Source organism: Cladophialophora immunda (genome assembly GCF_000835495.1).
Source record: "Cladophialophora immunda strain CBS 83496 unplaced genomic scaffold supercont1.6, whole genome shotgun sequence".
Lineage (NCBI taxonomy): Eukaryota > Fungi > Ascomycota > Eurotiomycetes > Chaetothyriales > Herpotrichiellaceae > Cladophialophora > Cladophialophora immunda.
Genome location: NW_015622546.1, coordinates 1053068 through 1070793, shown reverse-complemented (window position 1 = coordinate 1070793; position 17726 = coordinate 1053068). Strand labels below are relative to the sequence as shown.

At 54.3% G+C, this 17726-nt stretch overlaps 5 protein-coding genes across 5 annotated transcripts; 3 read left to right on the top strand and 2 right to left on the bottom strand.

Annotated features, from left to right (window-relative positions):
* Positions 1-3067: 3067 nt before the first annotated feature.
* PV07_09972 (uncharacterized protein) lies at positions 3068-6089 on the top strand. Its single transcript, XM_016397269.1, has one exon. It carries the CDS (start codon positions 3086-3088, stop codon positions 5924-5926), a length of 2841 nt encoding a protein of 946 aa, XP_016244460.1. The 5' UTR covers positions 3068-3085; the 3' UTR covers positions 5927-6089.
* Positions 6090-6100: 11 nt separating this feature from the next.
* Positions 6101-8309, top strand: PV07_09971 (uncharacterized protein). Its single transcript, XM_016397268.1, has 4 exons — positions 6101-6874; positions 6934-7332; positions 7387-7461; positions 7518-8309. The coding sequence occupies exons 1-4, from the start codon at positions 6418-6420 to the stop codon at positions 8264-8266; spliced, it is 1680 nt and encodes a 559-aa protein (XP_016244459.1). The 5' UTR covers positions 6101-6417; the 3' UTR covers positions 8267-8309.
* Positions 8310-8757: 448 nt separating this feature from the next.
* On the bottom strand, positions 8758-10157 carry PV07_09970 (uncharacterized protein; the record flags this gene model as incomplete). The annotated part of the gene is made up of 5 exons (XM_016397267.1): positions 8758-8978; positions 9108-9216; positions 9278-9412; positions 9498-9714; positions 9841-10157. The coding sequence occupies 5 exons, from the start codon at positions 10155-10157 to the stop codon at positions 8758-8760; spliced, it is 999 nt and encodes a 332-aa protein (XP_016244458.1).
* A 1148-nt stretch (positions 10158-11305) lies between these two features.
* PV07_09969 (uncharacterized protein) lies at positions 11306-13616 on the top strand (the record flags this gene model as incomplete). The annotated part of the gene is made up of 4 exons (XM_016397266.1): positions 11306-11627; positions 11678-11761; positions 11816-12444; positions 12504-13616. Exons 1-4 carry the CDS (start codon positions 11486-11488, stop codon positions 13614-13616), a joined length of 1968 nt encoding a protein of 655 aa, XP_016244457.1. The 5' UTR covers positions 11306-11485.
* Positions 13617-14044: 428 nt separating this feature from the next.
* PV07_09968 (uncharacterized protein) lies at positions 14045-17209 on the bottom strand. Its single transcript, XM_016397265.1, has 3 exons — positions 16674-17209; positions 15176-16610; positions 14045-15129 (listed from the first exon to the last, which is right to left on the bottom strand). Exons 1-3 carry the CDS (start codon positions 16858-16860, stop codon positions 14361-14363), a joined length of 2391 nt encoding a protein of 796 aa, XP_016244456.1. The 5' UTR covers positions 16861-17209; the 3' UTR covers positions 14045-14360.
* Positions 17210-17726: the final 517 nt, after the last annotated feature.

The following is a 17726-nucleotide window of genomic DNA, read 5'->3' as shown; positions in this document are numbered from 1 at the left end:
CTCCTCCATCAATGCTCTATTCGATGCCGTTATAGGGATAGGTATTTCGCTTTCCCACATCCCAAGTCTCTGGTAGGATTGAATTACTTAAATGATGTTTCCAGTACGCTGTCTGGTCGCCACAATGGATTACAACTTGTGTGTATCGTCTGCTCGTGTCGACTCGAGCTGGTATCAACGATGCTCAAGTACCCATACAATGTCTCAATCCACGTGCAGCGGGGGCTTATGCCTTCTACTGATCCACTTATATGCCCTTGTTATGGTTGCGAGATGGGAATGCTTTCCGGGTGTTGTCATCGTGCGCGTGAACTGAGATGGAGCGGGTGCCCTGGGCCGTATGGTGACTGACCTGACGGTAACGACCACCTACATTTCCGGCGTCATTGCGAACCACCTATTCCTGGAGGTTGACTTTGCTGTGACCCATGATTAACAAGCGGCAAGAAATGGAGTCAGAGTTCTCTGGTAGCCATTTCAACGCCAAGGGTGATGACTGAAGCACAAAGGATTGTTTCTGTCATGGGATCACTCGTTCCCACCCTACGTGAGGACTCATGCGCGTCGATTGTGCGGTGTGTTCTGTTCCCGTTGTGCAAACAGTCAGATTGCAAAAGGGGTAAAGTTCATGAAGAGTTCTTGCAACTCTTCGTGTTGTTCATGGTTGCTGTCTCAGCGAGGTCCTCGACCTCTCTGTACTCTTGAGGTATCCCGAAGGCGGACCGAGATACTTGTAGCTAGTCAAAAGGAATATTATCCGCAAGGGGCAACACCGTAAGGTCCACACTCGGTGTTCGCATTGCTTTATCCATGCATTCTGCCACGTTGCTGTCCTTCAAAGAGAGTTTTGGGGGGGGGGGTCATAAACAGAGAACCTACATTTGGAGTCGGAAGTATCGCTGCAATACTTGCCCACTGTGCGACATGAGTGCTGTTCATCGATTCAAGGCGACATGGCTCCGAAGCACAAGCTCCACGGCTGTGACTGTCGGTTTGCCCGGCCAAGGCTAGTATAAAGCATGACCTTGAACTTTCCTTTTCTTATTGATGGCATTCTCAGGAGTGTCTCCGGGTATATACATACACGGGGTAGATACATGCTACCGCCGACGCATCCGTACCTCTATGGGATCCCCAGCCATTTGACGTGAAAATGTGTTCTCAGAGATGCAAAATTCGAGAGAATGGGCGCCCAATTCTGCTGCGGAATGTCTCATTTAGAGAACGTCGGACTTCACGGCAGCGGCTATCGAGGAATGGTCGCTTTCGCCCAGGACTGGATGCTGTCTCGAAGCAACCTCGGATTCTCTCACAGACCCGTCCTCGATATGGTTGTGTTGCCGTGACAGCAAGAATGACGACGACACCCAACCCTGCTCACGTGCCATCTCTCGGCCACGTACAATGTAAGAATTTCTTGCCATACGGCGAGACAACGTCAAGATAAGAATTATTTTGCAATTCCCTCTCATTCAATCAGACTCACATCGCGGCAGTCAAGGGTTGTTCGCCGCTGAGTACTGTGGTATTTAGTTAAGTGTCAACCAAGATACATACATATCGAACACTTTAAACTAAAAATCGAAAAACGCCTCATTTGGACAGAAAGGGGAGGAAGAATGGCAGCAGCAGCAGTACCATCAATAGCGACGTCTAACGGTTTGGCAGCACTATCAACGCTAAAATCATCACCAACGACAAGCCGAGGCAACTCACGCACGCGTTCTGACGCGTCGCAATGATGGCAAAGTGCGTCACCAACGACACCAAAACCATCCCAACCTACAGAATACCAGGGCATCGTCGAACGCCTCGAAACTTATCTGTCAAATGGACACACACGGCGCTACCTCCACAACAGCTCGCACCTCGCGGCTTTTCGTACAATGAGAGTGAGGACGACACTTGCTTCTGCCAGGTTTGTGGCCGCGGAATAAGAGCACAAAAGTTAGTGGACTCAGAAGAATGGACCAAGTGATGAGCTCCTCTACGCCCATACAGAAGACTCCGTCCTCACGGACACAATACATGACATGATCTACAACGCTATTTACATCTCCACAGGAAGCTGCTCCTCTCGTCCTCAGACACCAGAAGCCGTGCCCCCTACATCGTCAACACCATAATGCACGAGCATTGGCCGCCGTGGTGGCCGCCGCATATTCTTGCTGCTCTTTTGTTCTTGTGTGAATCCGAATACTCGCAAATGCCTCTAATGACCAGGTGCGGGAAGATGTCCATCAGCCTGGCCGCTTCCATCTCGAGGCAAAGAGCATTCCAATTTCGCAACTCTCAATACCCCTGAAATCCCTAAGCGGCTCTCAAAGGTCCACGATGAACACTTGGGCAGCCCAAATTGACCACTTGGATGCCAAAAGAGGCTCCTCAAGGACTCGAAGTCGACCCTGGGAGCCCAAATGCGCCCCTCTAAGATCCTGTAGTTGGGCACGGCGCGTTATCACGTAGACGGAAGCATCGAAGTTTCCAGGCAGCAGGCTTGGCCGAAACAAACGAGAGGGACAGCTAACTGTAGCCGACGCCCAGAGGCTTCTGCGAATTGGTACCAGGGCAGCGCTCCTTGTGGCTCGCCCAGTGCTCGAGCGCACTCCCTCGTGAGGCCTGCTCAATGCTCAGTCACGTGCCCGGTTAAAGCGGCCTCGCTCCCTTTCCTGAACGAAAATGGTTGAAAGAAAGGTACAGTTCGGGGGATATATAATAGATATATACTTGGTACACACCCACGAACTATGGGTCCTTAAGGGTCCTTTCGGTAACTCATCCCCGCCGCTTTACAATTCACAGCCGGAAAACCTTCCCAATCTGATTAAGCCGATTCACTGTGCACCACCTCGTGTCTCTAGCCCATCTGATGGTGATGGCCCGGGCCGATGACAATGTGGCTGTGGGTTGGTTGGGGCTGGAGAGGCTCGCGTAGCTCGTTCCTTTGGGGCTGTACTCGGTGCTCCATATCCGCCGTGAGGCTCGAGCGTGGGAAGCCGGACACCCCCGTAGCGCACGGCGTTTTGCACGAGTGTGCGCAACGCTCAATGTACGGCTGAAGTGCCGCCAGGTGTCGTCAAAATCAATGCCACTCGCTCCGATCTGGCTTTCTTCGCCTTCTTTCTGTTCTTCCAGCCTTGATTCTTCGTGCTGTGGGTGTGTCGTGGGTCAGAGCCCCAAAGCAGAGCTAACCATGGCACCTTTCCCCAGCGAAAGTCGGCCTCACGACGTGGTGTTGGACGAAAACGATGGCGATGAGGCTCTGACTGACTCTAGATTTGCGGCGGGCTCTCCAGAACTATCATTTTATTCCGACGCCCACAATCTGCGGGTTTGGAGCACCAACGGCAACGACGCGCACAAGGTGCTTCCGATCTCATCCACCAAGTTGGGACGAACAGCTGCCAGGAAGCGGACGGCCGACGAGAAGAAAAGCCTGTTTGCGGTTGCACAGTTAGATTCGACGCTTGCCTCCGCAGCTAAAATCTATTTTTTGGATGTGATTGCTCCCAAAGATCCTTTACGGTCAAGATTACGTCCGAGCACACACCACGACGACCATGAACCCAACAACCCAGTCCACATGGATGAACAGCGCCATCACCGTTCATGGGCAACGAGCCAAAGGGGTCATTTCGAGGACCTTGTGCGCCACGCCATTGAGAATCACGAAATAAACCCCAAGGCCAACGACGTCAACGACAACCATATAATACGTGATGAAGAACAAGACACGACGAGACAACGAACCGGCCAGCTTCCTCCTATTGTCGATAAACCCCTCTCTACCTCTACCAGTGACTTCCCGAGCGAAAGATCCCCGAAAGCAACTCACCGCGACCCCACCAAGGAACTCTCATCCAGGTACCGGACACTCGCGCGACAGCCAGCGTTTCTTTTCAACAATTATCCTCTCATGCAGGGCTTGCAAATCAATTCACCACAGCGCAACAGACGGGAAGTTGTGATTGAACTTGTCTATCGGGTTTTATCATGCCATAATCTGAGAAGATGCTTGTCGTGGCCAAGGATTGATCAAAACATAGATCGAACACCTCCAACCCCCACTGGTCCATTCCAGCATTACACTTCAGTGACTTCACCATGGCGGAGGAGGAGCTCTACACCTCTTTTAGGGGTCGAAGATGCCTGGGAGACAGAATTGCAACAGTCATTGAATTTGTATGTTTTGCAATCCAATGGAAGTACAATTATTAGTACCCGCGGAGATCTGTCCCCAATGGATGCCTCCACACCAACAACTTCCGAGGGTACAACGTCGACGGCGTCGTCAGCTCAGTCAACACCATCGAAGCGTCCTCACCATCGCTCAGGACGAGGCAAGAGCAATCGAGAAGACGATGACCATCCCTCAGACAATGACGAAGAAGATCATCCATCCAAGAAGGCACGCACTTCTTCAGAGAGTGGTTTACCCACAGAGAAACTTCTTGCTTGCCCTTACTGGAAGTACGACCCAGCTCGGTACTCTCCTGCCAACACCTCGGAGAAGAAGTATCGGGGCTGCTCGAGTGTTTATCTCAGAGACATCGCAAGGCTGAAGCAGCACCTTTACCGCGTTCACAAAATGCCCGATTATCATTGTCAGCGATGTTTGCAGATCTTTGAAAATGAGCCCAGCCTAGAAGAGCATGTTCGAGCCCCGGCAGAACTTGCATGTACATATCGGGAAAACATATCATCGGAACTGTTGTCTGAGAGGCAATGTGCCCAACTGAGAAAAAGGTGGACCGGCAAGACCACTGAAGAGGCGTGGAAGTGCATATGGTCCATCATTTTTCCTCGCCTGGAGCCACCCTCGAGCATATACGCTGAAGACACTCCCGCATCGATTCAGCCTGCTCAGATACCTGGATTTCTGGGCGAATTTCAGCGGCTCGCCCCATCCGTCCTGCATCAGATACTTATTGAAAGGACGGCTGAAACCGAGTCTGCCCAGATGAGGTCGTGGCTGCAGTCGGCTGATGCACAATCAATTCTCAGCGCCTCGATTCAGGAGCTGTTTACCCGCCTCCAGTGCGCCGAGAACAGTCAACCTACGCCACAGACACCCCCGATCACTACCACAACCTACTTCTACCCCGAACTTCCCGACTTTGGCGACCTGCTAAACTTCGATATATTTGACGAAGCCCCTACGGACCCAAATCCTGGTCCTTCAGAAGCCAGCACTGACGATTCCGAGGGCCCTCTCAAGGAAAAGCCAGAGAGCATAGATTCGATTTTGAACCGCAGTCATCCAGTTGATGACAGTTTCTTGCTCCCAAAACCGGCAGACACACCTAGCAAAATTCACATCCAAGTTAAGACTCCAACGCCAGTCAAAATTCCAACACCGAGCCCCCAAGCAATCCACCGCAACCGATCACCACCACGTAACGAAAAGGGCGAAATATTCTGCGATCACATCGACTGTCGGGGCAAACCCGTTCAGACGTTTCGGAGAGTCTGTGAGTGGAACAAACATATGGACAGACACGAAAGGCCTTACAAGTGCTACGAACCGGGCTGCGAGTCGCGAATAGGATTCACCTATACAGGCGGACTTCTGAGACACCAGCGCGAGATACATAAGATGCACCTCCCGACGAAGGAGCCAGTCTTCTGCCCCTTCCCCCAATGCCTCCGAAGTTCCGGAACAGGTTTTACAAGGAGGGAAAATCTCCAAGAGCACATTCGGCGAAGGCACTTGGATGAGCTATCTGAGAGTAGCTCTAGTACGACCGTTTCAACAGACGTTGTAAGACCTGTGGATGTTTTCAACGGTAGCGAAAACACTTGTGACCCTCGACAACTTTTCACGAACGTACCTGCGACACCGGTACCAGGAGCCTCCATCAATCCTACGGACTCGAGAGGAGATCCATCAGACAGTCAAGAGACACCTGTTTGGCATCCTCGGTGAAAGAGACTGGCTCTGCATCTTGGCCATTCCACACGGAGACCGATCAAGCCGCTAATCAGCAGTCATTGACCAGCTCCGAATGTCTGTAGACAGCTTAGACCACATGGATTCTTGTGCCAATTGGCCGTTAGGGTATCTGGTGCTTGCAGATTGCCGACCAGAGCCTAAGCACCCCAGCCAGCACGCCTTATCGCCCCCAATTTCCCCGTTTCTAAGGAACGATTGGCGCAATGCGTCCCCTGTTGCATGCCTTGAGGCGGTAGCCCATGACATCATCTTGCATTTGGCTTTTGTGGCTTTCAGGTCCATTTCCAAGTTTTCGAGACGCCACGGAGGAAGGACGATCGCATTGATAATCTCGATCTCTTCTACGCAGATTCAACGATGCCAGCTTCATCTTGTGTGAGTACGCTGTCTGCGTGGGTTGCAGTACTGCCGCTGCCAAAGGCACCGCCAACTTGTGGAAAGCCACAGACTCGCAGAGCTCTGGGATGGACCGCTTGCGTGAAGCCATCCACGGCGCGTCTCGAAGGTCGGGACGTAGCGACCCGGCTGCAGTAGCCACCGAAAACACATCACCGCAAGATGCTGCCAGGACAGTGGCGCAACCACCGATCGAGGAACCAGCGTCGAGCCATCCTCCGGCCTTACGAGACGAGCCTATTTCTGGCGTTAGACAATTGCCCGCTGCGAGAGAAGACAGTCTCTATCTCCCTAGCATTCGACTTCTTCGTCACAGAAGTACTGCCCCGAGGCCTGAAGCGAAAATTGGGGCAGTCCACGATTATGCCGCGAACCCTAGGGAAGCGGACCGGTCGGACAACGGCAGACTGGGAAACTTGTGGAACAAAACTCGTCAGTCGTTAGGTTTTGGGCGCGCAGAAAGGGATTCTATACAGTCTGAAAGGGACTACAATGCAGATATGGTCGATGCCCTCGACGCTTTGGGTACTTATCCTATCACTCTGGGTCCATCTAAGACTTTCTGTGCTCACCAGTCTCGTCAGATCCCGAAGTTCAAACTCTGATATCTCTCACCAACGTTCAAAACTCGCTTTTCGTTCCCGACCTGGGCAAATATGTGAATAGAAGACCGACCTTTTCACTCACGAGCTTTTTGCAAGATGTCGAACAGAAACTGAAGCCGGGAGAGAAAGACAAGCAGGGGCAGGAAAAGCCACCGAAGGTAGCACGCCCTGCACCGATATACCGCGCTCCTACCGGTGCCACAATCAACTCCCAGCTCAGTGAATCTCGGTATGCGGTGCTTCCCGAAGGAGCGTCATTGTCAGGGTGGACGTACCAAGAGCGACTGGAACTCAATGACCATGTTCGACATATGCTTCACTCACGCCGGTCGAAATTCAAAAGGTCCATGAAGGGGTTTATGCAATATGTTCGCCAACGTGAGCCTGTCTATCTCGACCGCAAGTCGTGCAACTGCTAACTTTGAACCATAGCCCTGGGCTTCTGCATCACGCTCTATGCAACATTGATCACGCTCTTTGGCTTGGCCTGGGTTCTCTTCCTCATCGGTACGCCATCAGAGCCCTTCCAAATCTATGTGCACTGACCAAATCCCCGGACACAGGCTGGATCAACGTCGGTGGGAAGCAACTGTATGTCATCAACGTGATTGACAATGTCCTCGTTGCACTCTTCGCCATCGTCGGCGACGGCCTCGCCCCTTTCAGGGCTGTTGACACGTACCATATGGTCTTCATCGCGCACTACCATCACCTCACCTGGTCGACCCGCGAGAAGCATAACATGCCCAAGCTGAAGAACCACAACGATCTGCCGACCGAGATGCCGCCGCCCGTGGTCCCCAAGCCTAAACCACGCCGCCGTGATCGAGTGCTGAACAAAGCCGCCGCGAAACTCCACCTGCGAAGACGATTCGGCGTGAAAGCTGACCTCGAAGACCCGGGCGAATACAGCGTACTGAGCCACAAGCAGCAGCGCCTCCTGGACTACCACGCCGCCAAGTTCAACAAATCGCACACGTTCTACAAGCCGCACGAGACGGAGACGCACCACGCGTTCCCCCTGCGCCTGCTGGTCGCCATCGTGGTTCTCCTGGACTGCCATTCCCTCCTGCAGATTGCCCTGGGCACCGTCACGTGGAGCATCGACTACCAGCGCCGCCCGTTTGCGTTGACGACGGTCATTCTGTGTTGTTCGATCACGTGCAACGCCACGGCCGGACTGCTGATTTGGATCGGCGATCGCAGAACGCGCAAGAATGATGTGTTGGAGCGCATCAATCGGCAGGAGTTGACGCAGGAGGCGATGGAGAAGATGGAGAAGAGGTACGCCAACGGGGATGGAGATAGTTGAGCAGCGGACTCTATGTATATGTATGTAACATATATCACCCCTGAATAATCATTCCTTCACGCCTATTCTACTGAAGAATGATCCGTCGCTTTACTCTTCGCTCCCTCATCCGCTCCCATCTCCTCTCTTCCCCTTATTCTCGCTCCCCTTCCACTCTCTCTTACTTCCCTTCGCCTTCGTCCTACATCTGCCGCGTTCCCTCGTCTCCCGCCTTGGTACCCTACTCCTTTGTACGTCAGCGACACTTAAATGTGGCTCCAGTCTTGCTCGCACCCACATGACAAACAAGCCACCCGATGCGAAACATCTACCCCGTACCAAGATGGCGCTCTTAACAAGATAGTCAAGTAGATCAAAATGATTGATAGACACAAGGGGAGGCCCGAAATGTAGGTTTGGACATCCTCGCACTCGCGAGACAACGGCTCTACAGCGGACCTTTGATTACGTCTGATACAAGCTCTCAATACTCCGCACTCGGATCCTAGGGCCTAAACTGGTCGTTTCTCCTGCACAAACGCCTCCAAGATCCCGTTGACCTCGTCCGCCCTCTCCAGCTGCAGCCAGTGCCCACCGTGCACCGTCTCGACTCTGAGATCCGGGACGAGGGGCCGCATTATCGCCGGGAAATCGACCGTGACGGTGATGAAGTATCCCGTCGAGGCGATCAGCAGGGTCGGGTGCGTCAAGGTGTGGGCGGGCGTGGGAATTTCTGTACTCCGTATAAGCGACGATGCAAAACAAGGTAGGTGACAGAGAATAAGTTTTCAGGCGAAGAGCTGGAATGGGGAGAGAAAGAAAGAGACAAGAGGGACAGAGGGAAGTGGCACCGAGTACATACCCTTTTCATCGTCTTCGTTGATGCCGCGCAGACTGGCCCTGTACCAGTTGGTCGCCGGGCCATAGCCACCTTTCTGCACGGAGAAGGCGTGCTGATACCGTTGACGGTCCTGTTTTAAACGTAAGCTAGATCTGGAACCCTCCGTGGCGTCAACAGGCTGGAAATTCTACTTCGGATGTCCGATACGCCGGCACGTCAGCGGTCCTGCCCTCGGCCAACCAGGTGCGGAACCCGCCTGGGGCGCCCTTGTATTTCTTGTTGATCTCGTCGTCGGCGGTGAAGAAGAGCGATTCCACGGATTCGGACTGTCAGCCAGCGTGGTTGGTCAATAATTTAGCCCAAGGTCAAGGTCAAGGACACTTGTTAGAGTTTGGAGAGGGGGAAACATACATGGTCATCCAGCAGGTTCGGAGCGTCCTCTTCGTCGAAGAATAGGAAGTACCCGAAGATCGAGAACCCGAGGCTGGTTTGCGTCGAGCTGTTGATCTGTTGTACCGTCGCGGTGGTGAGGCCATTGCCTGGGGCGCCGTACCCGTGGTCGATGAAGACATAGGCCGAAAAGCGCTCTGGATGATAGTTCGCCAGGCGCGATAGAAGGAAAGATCCCCTGTGTAAGCAGGGTAGTGATAGCATAATTAGCACGCCAACGGGACATACACCTTTCCGGCACCTCCTTTCGATTTAGGAACCACATAACTTTGACAGAAGACAGAATTGGATCGCAAAAACATACCAATCGTGCGCCACGCCCACCACCACCCCAACGCCCTCGGAGACCATAATCTCAACGATGTCCCCCGCCATACCTTTCCCGCTGTACATCTCCAACTCGTTCGGCCTCGACGTCTCCCCGAACCCGAGCAAGTCCGGGGCTAGGATTCCATAACCTTTGGTCGCGAAGAAGGAGATCTGGTGACGCCAGTCGTGCGCGGTGGAGGGGAAGCCGTGCAGGAAGAGAATGTATTGCGTGTTGGGCAACTTTGGCGGGATATGGATATAAGAGTAGGTGAGTGCCCGCGCGGTGGTGTAGGTCGAGCGAGGGTAGGCCATGATGTTTAACTGCATTTATCGGGGTGGAATGTGAATTATCATAATGAGGAGATTCTGAAGAAGCCAAAGAGGGGGATCTGACTGATATACATTTAGTCCGGCAGGTAAAGAGTCATTCCAGACAAGTACTGGCATGCCAGATAGGGTCGCTAAGACGATTCAAGGGCTCACTCGGCCTTCAGTTATTGGCTCCAGCGTAACATTGCCGCACGCCGACGGGATGGTAACGGCAGCTGGCCAAAGCCCCGATTGCTGGAGCCACATGCTCAAGTCATAACGAAGGATTGCTCTGCAGGGTCTGTTGAAGTGCGAGTAGAGGAGCGAGGTCCAGGAAGACATTACGAGGGAGAGAAGAATAGTTCCGGCGCAAGGCTACAAAAGAGACTAAACGCTACCACTTCGGCGGTCGTGATTGGCTGCAGCGTAAGTTGATACACGCTCAAGTTGGTCGGAGGACTGTCGCCCCGACATTTTTCTTGGCCACCGGATTTGACAGGTTTGCCGACGTCGATTACTGACCACGGGCACCTTGATACCATTGGCCATACATATTTGTTGTTGGCCCGCGGTCAATTTCGACTGTACTCGGTAGAGTTTTGTTGCCAGGAAATCAGCCTTGCCGCCTCGCCGCCTTGGCTTCCACCGGTCCGGCCGTTTCGAGTATAGTAGAGGGCGGAGCGCGCCGCCGCTTCGACGTCTTTAAAAACCCTATGCCCCTTCCGGACTAATGTCTAGTATCCGTAGATCAGTGCGAGTCGCACATCTACGGCGGAAGGCCGAGCACCCTCTCAGACATCGCCAAAAGGTAGGCAGAAAGCGAGGCAAGTGCCCTTTGACCCTACAATCATTCGCTGCCTCGCTAGCTTCGAAGTAGCAGTTGCATTCGGATGCATCGCCTTATCACCTTGGGGCCGACATGTTGCCTCAAGTCCTGCAGAGATCAACTGGGTTGCCCCGTTTGAGGGCTTGGATGGTGAACCGACCTGATGTCGCGTACCTAGCCCATCACTAGCCTTGCGGCGGCCCGTCATGTTGTCTTGGTTGTCCTCCTATTATTCCGGCATGATGAGGGGTCTGTGCAGGTGCGCTAGACGGAGGTTCAAGGCGAGAACGCGGTACGCCAGAGTCCTGACACTTCCCGCTCTAGCTTCGCCGACGATCCTCATGCGGGGAGTTCCAGATTAAAGGCGATGTCTGCTGCTGTCTGGCTAAAGAGGTGGGCTTCTCATTTACGTTGCCTCAATTTCGAGATCCTGCTGGGAACGCGCAGTCCATGAGGTAGTCGTACTGCTATCCTCGGTCAAAGAAGGCTCAGGCAGTTTCTCTACATGGCGGAGTCTTTCAGACGTTTCATTGTCCTCCTGGCTATCTCGACCTTGCTGCATCAATCTGTGGCGCAAAATGTCTCACTGACGGTCGATCCCAATGCCTTGGATCCTTTGCAGACATGTAACCGAGGCTATGGACGAAGTAAGCTCATCCCCAAGACATTGGTTGCAAATGGACTGACCAAACCCCAGTGGTCACTGTTGACAACAAAGTCTATATCTACGGGGGAGTAAGCATCATTTCGAACGGCACAACCAATACCTTGTGGATACTCAGTGAGCGGAGGCTCTCCCGCTGTCAAATTGCCTCCCGAACTGATCGCATTCCAGACCGCTACCTCCGCACTGTGGACTTCTCGACCACGCGCGATTTGTCCGATCCTTCTCTGATCACCGCCGAGCCTCTTCCCGATTTTGTGCCTACTTTTGATGAGGGTGCCTTCTGGGAAGATGGTCGGAAGCTCTACGTCGTGGCTGGTCTGCAGGGGTGCTGGTATCACCTCACGGAGCAGGGGTCGTTCGTGGACTCGGATTGGAGCCTTGCGGACCTGTCGGGGCAAAGCATCTACTATTATGATGTCGACTCGGGCCAGTGGTCCGTGGATACTGCACTGCAGAACTATTCGCAGACCGGTCTCCCGATGGACGGGCCCTTCTCGTGGAACTATTTCGGTTGGAACTCACGCCTCGCAACAGGCTACGTCCACAACGGCATCAGGGCCGCCGGACACGCGCGCTTGGACCCCAACACCGAGGTCTACATTCTCGACCCCGGAGTTCCTCAAATCGGGGAAAAGTTCATCGCGTCCTTCAGCACCAGTGACTGGACTTGGACCAACAAGACCATCTCGTCGGAGCTTGTAGAGCCGTGGAGTGAACGTGGCAACTTGGTGTTTCTCCCGGGAACTGAGTCCAACACCAGTGGACTGGCCGTCGCACTGGGGGGTGACACAAGACCTGTGAGTCCGCGCTGTCGTCAAGGATACTCTTCAACCCGATTGACCTCTTACAAACGCAGGAGACCCAATATTTGAGCTTGAGACGCGTACTAATGTACGACACGGGGGCAGACGAGTGGTTTGAGCAAGACACCACCGCCGAAGGGGGAACATATCCCGCGCCACGCGCCTCCTTCTGTGCTGTCGCCATGACCGCGGCGGACGGCAGCAGCCACAATATCTACGTATATGGTGGACTACAAGCAACTGGCGACATCCCGCTTGGCGATGTCTGGATCCTCACGCTTCCTGCCTTCCATTGGATTCCCGTCAGCACGAGCTCGGTCCCCCGGTCTGGGTCTGCCTGTGCCGTGGTGGCAGACAGGTATCTGGTCACATATGGTGGCCTGGAAAAGTCGGTCTCATGGCCGGTGCCGGCCAGATACGACTGGCCCTGCGATCAAGCGCAGTCCGGCCTTCGGCTCTTCGACCTTATACACCTAGATTGGACGTCGACCTATGAGGCACCGCCTCAGCAGTCCTCGGGGGCACCCAAATCGTCAACGACGTCGAATTTATATGCCATCCCCAGCCAGGTGTACGGCATCATCGGCGGGGGTGCGGGTGGCGGCGCAACCGTGACCGCACCCAGTGCGGGATTTGGGACGAACACTGCCCTCGCCTCGATATTTGCCAACGCCGTCCAAGTGTCAGGCTCTTCCAGCAGCACGGCCTCCGCTGTTACTCCGTCCGGCGGCGGCAGCAGCGGCACAGCTTCCGTGACCGCTTCGGCCACCAGCGCCGGCAGCACCGCCGGGTCACATTCAAGCCACTCCCACGCCGGGGCTATTGCCGGTAGTGTGGTGGGCGGTGTCGCCGGCCTTGTGATCATCCTTGTTGCCGGCCTATGGTTCCTCCGTCGGAGAAGAAGGAAGACTGGCACTCTTGACACCCATGAGGTGAGCAAGGGTCCCCATGAGGCTGACGGTATCAGCTTGCGGAAGGTCGATAGTACGGGCAAATACGAGGTTGACGGGAACGCGAGGCACGAAGCTGATGGAAGTGAAAGACATGAATTCGATGCGAGTGAAAGGCACGAAGCCGATGGAGCTGAAAGGTACGAAGCTGATGGTATGGAGACAGCGAGACTGGCGGGTCCTCTTACTCATGAGCTCGAGGCGCCTCTCAGATAAAATGAATGTTCGGAGTACTTTAGCATAATATAATTAATCGCACCCTCACCGTATAGAGAGGCTTGAAACCCCCGATGCTTCGAGTTCTTGCACTGAGGCTCCTTAAACTAGGAATACCTGTCCCTAATAGTATCGCTCTTCCTTGCTCATTCGCAAGGATATTTCCTAATAGATCGTGCCCTACGTTCCTCCTTTCTTTGGCTCTACGATCCTTGTTACACTCTAGTCAGACTAGTTGTTTACCTTTTGGCCGACTCAGTAGTGGGTGATGCAGGTGGTGCAAATGAACTCCACACTCCGCTCAGCCTCGTAGCCTTGTCACGTGTTAGAACCAAACACCGTCAGACAAGACCGGAATAAGAAAGCAGGCACAGGCAAAGGACAGGAGTCAAGTAGCTGTTAAGATTTGGTGGTTGGTGTTGGTGGCGGTTCAGAATGGTGGGTATCGTATATACATATGGCTTGATGCCCGAGCAGTATGTAGCTATCTATCAACCTCCCCCTCTCCTCCATCCATCTATTTTGATATCAAACCCCCTGTGCCGTGTACCCGGTCATTTTCCGGCGAGCTGCAATGGCAAGGGAGGTGTTCCTGATTTTACAAGACATTGAAACTCCTGGCCTCTGCTCATTGACTCGTAATCATCAAATCGTTCCATTTTATTTCACAAGGCCCAGCCCGCATATCACACATTATTAGACTGGACTGTACGTAAGCTAAGCTTTTGTTTTCATGTATATCCCTCATATCTCCCTCATGCCTCCCATTGCCATACCTGGACCAGGCCCAGGTCCGGGCGGTCCCATTGGTCCGCCGGGTAGAGCTGGTCCCATGGGAATGGGATAGGGACCATCACCACCGCCACCTACAGCGCTGGCTGGCGGGACACGAGCTGGCCCTCTCATCACCCCACCTCTCATCCCAGGCCCTCCGCCACGACCCCGTGTTGGGAGCCGGGGAGGTCCCATGGTACCGGGCAGCTCGAAGTCCGGGTTACCTGCCAGGAGCATGTCTTGCCTCGTCTGCTGATCTCGCCTCCTCATGGGACCCATGGTGCTGAACTCGCCACCGTTGCCGGGCCGCCAATTGGGATTGACCCCTCGCTGACTGACGGATGTAAAATTGCTGGTTTCGCTCTCCGCGGGAGATCGGGCACCGGGCAACTCCTCGTACGAGTTGGTTGGGGGGATCTCATTGTAGGAGTCGGGTCGATAATGGCCGGGCGGTCCTGGAGTCAGGAGTGGAGGAGGTCTCCGGTTCCGGTCTTCGAGTTGGGGATTTGGTGGCATTGGTGGTACTGGGTCAGAAGCGAACCGTGGGTCGACATCTTCGTAGTAGACATCACTCCCACCAGAGTTGACTCGCGGTCTCCGTGGTTGGCTGTTGTAACCCCCGACGTGACTGCCGCTTGTAGGGAGCTCGACAGGAGATTGGGCTTGTCTCACCGGTGACCTCGGGTATCCCAAATCATCGCCCGACATATTGTTCCAGTTAGCCCGTGGAGGTACATAGCTTGTCAGTCAGCATAATCGACTTGTCCATTGGCAGGTTCACTTACGGATCTTGACTCTGCGACCTCTGAGGTTTGAAGTCACGGACAGAGGTGCCAGCCATCTCAACGGGCTGAGTCATTGGCAATGGAGGCATTGCTGGTGGTGGAGAAGGTCGGTGGAGGGTCCCAGATGGGGATTGAACACGACTGCCATATGGTGACGTTCTATCTCTTGCTGGGGACTGCGCCCTAGCTCCGTATGGACCTTGCGACTCTTCTCCTTGAGTGTAGACAGAGGGACTCCTCACATCGTACCTCCGCTCATTGTCTTCGACATATTGTTGCGAAGGTACCATGGGTAGCGGGGGACCCATTGCCACTGGGTATTCGTCCGGTGGAGTATACCTCTCCGATACGCTGTCAGCTCCGTTGGGCGGGTATCCCGGGGGTGGTCGTCGTGCAGCACCGGCCATGATGGCTCCGGCCGCCATGGTCGGGGCACCGGGCGGAAATCCACCCCGACCACGCCCACCATATCCTCCTCTCATGTCAGTCGAGAATCCGCCTCGGCCAGGATAGCCTTGTGGAGGAGGTGGTCCTCTGGAACCGTAACCGCCCCCTCGCGGAGGGTAGCCACCCCGAGGCGGATAGGTGCCTCTGCCACGCTGCGAATAGCCTCGACCACCCGGCGGCGGCAGGCTGCGATCTCGATAAGGACTAGGAGGAGTCGGCCCATCCCCAGAGCTTCTGCGTTGCCCCGACATCATAGCTCCTTCTGGACCGGTCGGGAGCGGCGGTGGCGGGGGATTACCGAATTGATCTCGTGGTCCATTGTTCGGTGGTCGACTGCTAGCTCTTGACGGAGGTCCATAGTATCGATCCGACGCCCCATCTCGGGAGGGTGTCGCCAGGCTTGGCTCATTGGACAACGCTTGCGCTCGGAGGGGTTGGCGTTCTTCATCGGACTTTTGACTTGCATCAAAGGTCGCGAAGGTAGGGAGCCTGTCTGCGCCGGGTGAGCCATTGACCATAGGCATAGTTGGCTCTGCGGTGAATGTTTGGGCGACATTCTTGGATTCTTGTGCTTGTCGATTGTAGAAGTTCTCTCCACTCATTTCAGCATTCTCGGCAATTCTCTTCTTACGCGCTTTCCGAGAGACCAGAGTCCGCCTCATAGCGCAGGTCACGACACCTGAAGCCGCTATGAGGATGGTGGAAGCAAGGACAATCCATCCAGCCCATTGTAAATGTGGCACAAAAAGTAATATGTCGACCAGGAAAGCCAGTAAAGTGACCAGGAGCGTGGGCAGCAACAGAATCAGCAGGCCGAGGAGATAGCGCGCGGAATGAGAGGGGGAGTGCAGGTGAGCAGCCCCAGCCAGTGCAAGGCAGACCAGGTTACAAAAGGCCGCGACAGGGTGGACGATGAGGAGGGAGGATAGCGAGTGTCTGGTAGAGGACGAGAGATTGAAGTCGGTATCTCCGGTGGGGAAGAGGCCATCTTAAAGCGAGAGTCAGTGAACTGGTATTTAAGCAACGCGGGACTTCATCATGTGCTTGTTACCAGTTGTATATCCCACCCTGATGCCACTGCATTTTGTCGGAGTGCAGTAGCCGAAGACTCCAAAATTAACTCCTTGGTAGGTTGCGATGGGGATGCTGTGGATGACAGGCGTCGAAAGAACCGACAGCAGGAGGAAAACAAAGGATATGAGCAGCAAAACGGTCAGAGGAGTGGCGGGCCTCAGCATGATGTGAAATTGGAATAAGAGGGGGATGCTGCAGCTGTCTTTTGGTCTTTCAGAGAGTCCACGGCGCCAAAGCGCAACGTCGGGAAGGATGAGGGTTGCGCATTAAGGGTGACGGTGATGATGTTCTTGTGCAGTTGACTTCAGCGAGCGGAAGGAAAAGACAACCTCCCATACACCGATAGTACTGAATCCCGCGGTACAACGATGTGAAATGGAAAAAAGTGCAACGAAATACTACTACTACAGGATAGTAGATGGTCAACGAGTGAACGTGCAGTAGAGGAAGGTGTCACTGTGGTAGAGGTGTAGGACAGAAATGCGTTTGAGGCGCAGTCGTCGCATCACCAACTGGGAAAACCGGGCAGGTGCAGGATGCATGCACGTTCCTTGGAGGAGCTTGGAGAGGGTGGGAGGGTGGGAGAGTGGATAGGCGTGTGTGCGTGTGTGCGGGCGGTCGTGGGCCACTGGTTAGAGCCTAGACTAAGGGCCGCTTTAGCTGGGAGTGGAGGCGGGAAGAGCACGAGATTGGGCCCTGGGCCACCATGGCGGGCGGGTTCCCAAGTGATCTTCTGGAACCTGCACCCTCATGTCCGTCAGTTCTTACCGTCTCAGGCCTGGGCGCCGGAGTTTTAGGTGTGCCTGAGCCACTCACAGCACGCGGGATAACCTCCGTACAGGGCAACGAGACACTCTATCCACGGGTAGTACCTGGAGATAACAGCCCACCCATTAAGATCATTCAGATCTGGGCAGAGGGACCTGTCAATAACAATTCCGTGAAACATATCCGCATAAGGACCTTCTCGTCAAGCGCCCGCAGTGCATGCTCGTACACAGGTAATTAGCCCGCACAAGTAAGGGCCTCG

Coding starts and splice junctions, on each gene's coding strand:
- PV07_09972 (XM_016397269.1), top strand. CDS start 3,086: ATGCCACTCGCTCCGATCTGGCTTTCTTCGCCTTCTTTCTGTTCTTCC.
- PV07_09971 (XM_016397268.1), top strand. CDS start 6,418: ATGGACCGCTTGCGTGAAGCCATCCACGGCGCGTCTCGAAGGTCGGGA. Junction 7,333..7,386: donor TATGCAATATGTTCGCCAAC/GTGAGCCTGTCT, acceptor TTTGAACCATAG/CCCTGGGCTTCTGCATCACG. Junction 7,462..7,517: donor CTGGGTTCTCTTCCTCATCG/GTACGCCATCAG, acceptor CCCCGGACACAG/GCTGGATCAACGTCGGTGGG.
- PV07_09968 (XM_016397265.1), bottom strand. CDS start 16,860: ATGCTGAGGCCCGCCACTCCTCTGACCGTTTTGCTGCTCATATCCTTT. Junction 16,611..16,673: donor CAGGGTGGGATATACAACTG/GTAACAAGCACA, acceptor TCTCGCTTTAAG/ATGGCCTCTTCCCCACCGGA. Junction 15,130..15,175: donor AGGTCGCAGAGTCAAGATCC/GTAAGTGAACCT, acceptor CTGACTGACAAG/CTATGTACCTCCACGGGCTA.